At 47.0% G+C, this 3,449-nt stretch overlaps 1 protein-coding gene and 1 pseudogene across 1 annotated transcript in view; both read right to left on the bottom strand.

Moving 5' to 3' along the window:
* Window positions 1–504, bottom strand: part of LOC102771145 — a 10,427-nt pseudogene extending 9,923 nt beyond the window's left edge.
* The window catches only part of LOC107182784 (dynein heavy chain 9, axonemal-like), a 66,803-nt gene that overhangs the window by 14,706 nt on the left and 48,648 nt on the right, over window positions 1–3,449 (bottom strand). Inside the window, exon 13 of the mRNA XM_015562596.1 lies at window positions 613–795. Coding sequence (XP_015418082.1) covers window positions 613–795 — 183 coding nt within the window. The remainder of the gene's footprint in view (window positions 1–612; window positions 796–3,449) is intronic.

The raw sequence follows: 3,449 nt of genomic DNA, 5'->3' as shown, positions 1-3,449 counted from the left end.
TTCCCCTGATGGGGTGATAAGACTTCCTGCTAATACCTATGAGTACTTAACACGTTGTTCTCAACACTCTATATAAATGAATTTACTTGGTTCTCCCAAAGCCCTGTGAAATTACCCCTGTTTTACAGATGAAGAAACTGAGACACAGCGAGGTTTAAGTCATGTTAAGGCCACAGAGTGAGGACGTGGAAGAGTTGGGAGTTGATGCCAGTCTATAATCGTACTTTTAGGACCCGAGGACAGAAACCGTAGTGCAGCCTCCTGGAAACTCAGAGACAAACACCTTTTTGCCTCACGGGAAAGCGGTGTTACCTGTGGCAGTAGAAGACACTCGGGTGTGAAGACTTCTGTCTCGGTGGTCATTCAGAGTGTAGTCTCCTGGGCAGCTCACCTACCCGACCACCATTCTAACCTCAGCACAGCATCAGGCTTCTAGAACTTGTGTCTTACCCGCCCTGCAGCATGAGCAGACTCCAGTTTCTGGGGTGACACCCTCTTGGGCATTTGGATTGCTGCAGGAGAACTGGTCTCCAGCTCCCAGGATCCCCGGTCCCACTTTCTCCTCAAGGGGGCCCAGCTGGCAACGCCCTTCCCACCCAAGTCCTCACGCACCTTCAGGCCGAGGTGCAGCTCCCTCAGCGAGCGCCGGATCTCGCTGGTGAGGGTGTTCATCCGCTCACACTCCTGCAAGGCAACCACGATGTAGGGGGTGCGCTCCTCCACCCTGGCCATCAGCTCTAGGATGTTAAACTCGTCCGTCACCCGCTCCAGTATTTCCTCCAGAAGGGCCTTGACCTGCCCACACAGGAAACGCAGGGTTAGAAAGGGGGTCTAATTCTCCAGAAGGACTCACTGCCCAGTATTCAGGCACCAAAGATGACAATCATCCATCCCTGGCCCTCCTCTGGCCTGCTTGCTTAGGTCAACGAGGACAGGGGTTGAGGACCAACCACGGATGGCCTCACCATAAGCTGTGACTTATGCAACCAGCTGAAAAGATGAACACAGATGCTTTCCCAAGAGCTGAGAGTTGGAGAGACCCAGAACTGAAACAGCTGTGAGAATCAAACTGGAAAGGCATTTGGGCCACACGAAGCTGGTATGTAGATTCCATTCTGAGTTTCCAGGAGGCTGCATTGTGGTTTCTGTCCTCGGGGCCTGGACGAAGCACCCCCATCTATCATGCAAACCTCCTCCCCAACCCAAGGTGCCTTTTGCCACACAACCTGTTAGCTAATTAGACCAGGGGAGCGAGAACAGCAGCGCCTCTCTCCTGCAAATTGGAGTTGAGGTACCGAGATACTGACTTATTTGGGGGCAAGTGTTTGGAGGCTGAGCCTGCCATTTTGAAGTAATGAGGAAGCCCAGGAGGTCTGTCAGCAGAGAAAGAAAAGTGAAACAAGTGCAGACATAAGACCTGTGGCCAGCAGAGAAGGAGGGAGTGAGGGAGGACGCCAGCAAGAAGGCGTTCAGCCTTCTAGGCCCTCAGAGGCAAGTAGTGGCGGTCTAAGGCTTTCGTCTGTTTGTCTCTCTCCCCATCTTCTTAACTGGTCCCTATCTTGTTCATGAAATTACCTCTTCCTTCTTGTTTTGGGGTACAGTCCTGGGACCCAGCCCTCCTATGACCCAAGTAGGCCAATCAGATATTTTCTTTCCAGGAACATGAAAATTTGAACCTCAGGACTAGGATCCAGGGGCAAAAAGTGGTTGGAGCCACTGCCAGGATGGAAGTGCCCCGAGAGGACAATGCACTTGACTTCTTTCTCAGGATTGCTTTATATATATATATATATATTTCAGAGAGGAAGGAAGAAGGAGAGAGAGATAGAAACATTAATGATGAGAGAGAATCACTGATCAGCTGCCTCCTGCATATCCTCTACTGGGGATCAAGCCCACAACCTGGGCATGTGCCCTGACTGGGAATCGAACCCTGACCTCTTGGTTCATAGGCTGATGCTCAACCACTGAGTTACAGCAGTTGGGCCCAGGATTCCTTTGATACGGTGAGCTATTTCTTGCCTATTTCAGCTAAGTTGGTCTCTGTTGCTTGCCACCAAAGGACCCTGACTGAGTGAATACAGTCCTGTTATGCATTACTTATGTGAATTTTAGCAAGTCATTTAGGTCTCAATTTTCTGCATCTATAAAAATTTCTAAGAGCGTTTTTATCCACCTGTCCCCTCTCCCCTAACTCCCGGGACTGATGCAGAGATCAAATAAAATGAGTTGATTAATGTGGCAGCATCTGAAAGCTATAAAAAAATCCACATAAATGTAAAGGATTATTAATATACGCGTTGCCTTGTATTGTTAACATAGAATACATTCTCTAGGAAAAGAGCTGATGTTAGAAAAAGGGAAGTATAGCTCATCACCCTGTCACAAATGGGTCTCTGGTGCTGTCACAGCAGCAACTGGAATGGAATTTTAATGGTACCTGAAAGCTGCTGCTGGGCTAGAAGACAAATGGCTGAAATTATATCATATTTCTGTCTCTGGAGCAGAATTTGAAGAAACAGTCCTATAACAGTGAGCTGCCATTCAGACGTTATTCACAAAGAGATGAAAAGATAGTCTGGAGGCATTGTTCCAAAATACATTGAATGCGGGAAACAGTTCTATTCTGTCACTGATCCCGCCGAGCGCGTGGAGACGGCCGAGGCCGGGAGGACTGCTAGGGACATCCGCAAGCCCGTCTTCTGCTCAGAGGAGCCGGGCAGATGGGGGGAGTGGGTTCCCAGGGATGTGGTCTACTTTACTTACACAAACACCTCTGCTATTTTTTCTTTTGGGGAAGGTAATAAATGCTTACCATAAGGGTCTAAACATTACATTTCCATATGATATTAGAAGCAAAATCCTCCCACAATTTTGCCTATTTCCTCAAAGCGGGGAAAAACCACTAACTGCTAATGTTTGGGTTTTTAATTCCTCTAGGCAACCTTCAATGCATATAACTCCCTCCCTCCTCCCCATGTTGATCTTGTCTTCCTTCCTTCTCCCTTTCCCCTCCCGCCCCCTCTTCCCTCTTTTTCTCTCTTTCTTTCTTTCTTTCTTTCCTTCTTTCTTTCTTTCTTTCTTTCTTTCACCAATGGAATCACACTATACACAGCTTTTCCCACCTTGTAATAAATCTTGGACATGTTCCCTTGTTAGTACATATGGATTTGCCTTTTTAAAACAAACAAACAAACAAACAGTATAGCTTATTTCACTGGTGTGGCAGACCATAGTTTATTATGTTACAGTGGGCTCCCACCGCCCCCTCTTCCCTCTTTCTCTTTCTTTCTTTCTTTCTTTCTTTCTTTCTTTCTTTCTTTCTTTCTTTCTTTCTTTCTCACCAATGGAATCACATTATACACAGCTTTTCCCACCTTGTACTAAATCTTGGACATGTTCCCTTGTTAGTACATATGGATTTGCCTTTTTAAAACAAACAAACAAAC

This window comes from Myotis davidii, unplaced genomic scaffold (genome assembly GCF_000327345.1).
Source record: "Myotis davidii unplaced genomic scaffold, ASM32734v1 scaffold37, whole genome shotgun sequence".
Lineage (NCBI taxonomy): Eukaryota > Metazoa > Chordata > Mammalia > Chiroptera > Vespertilionidae > Myotis > Myotis davidii.
Note: the sequence above shows the minus strand (reverse complement) of the source record. Positions and strands in the feature narration are given on the sequence as shown.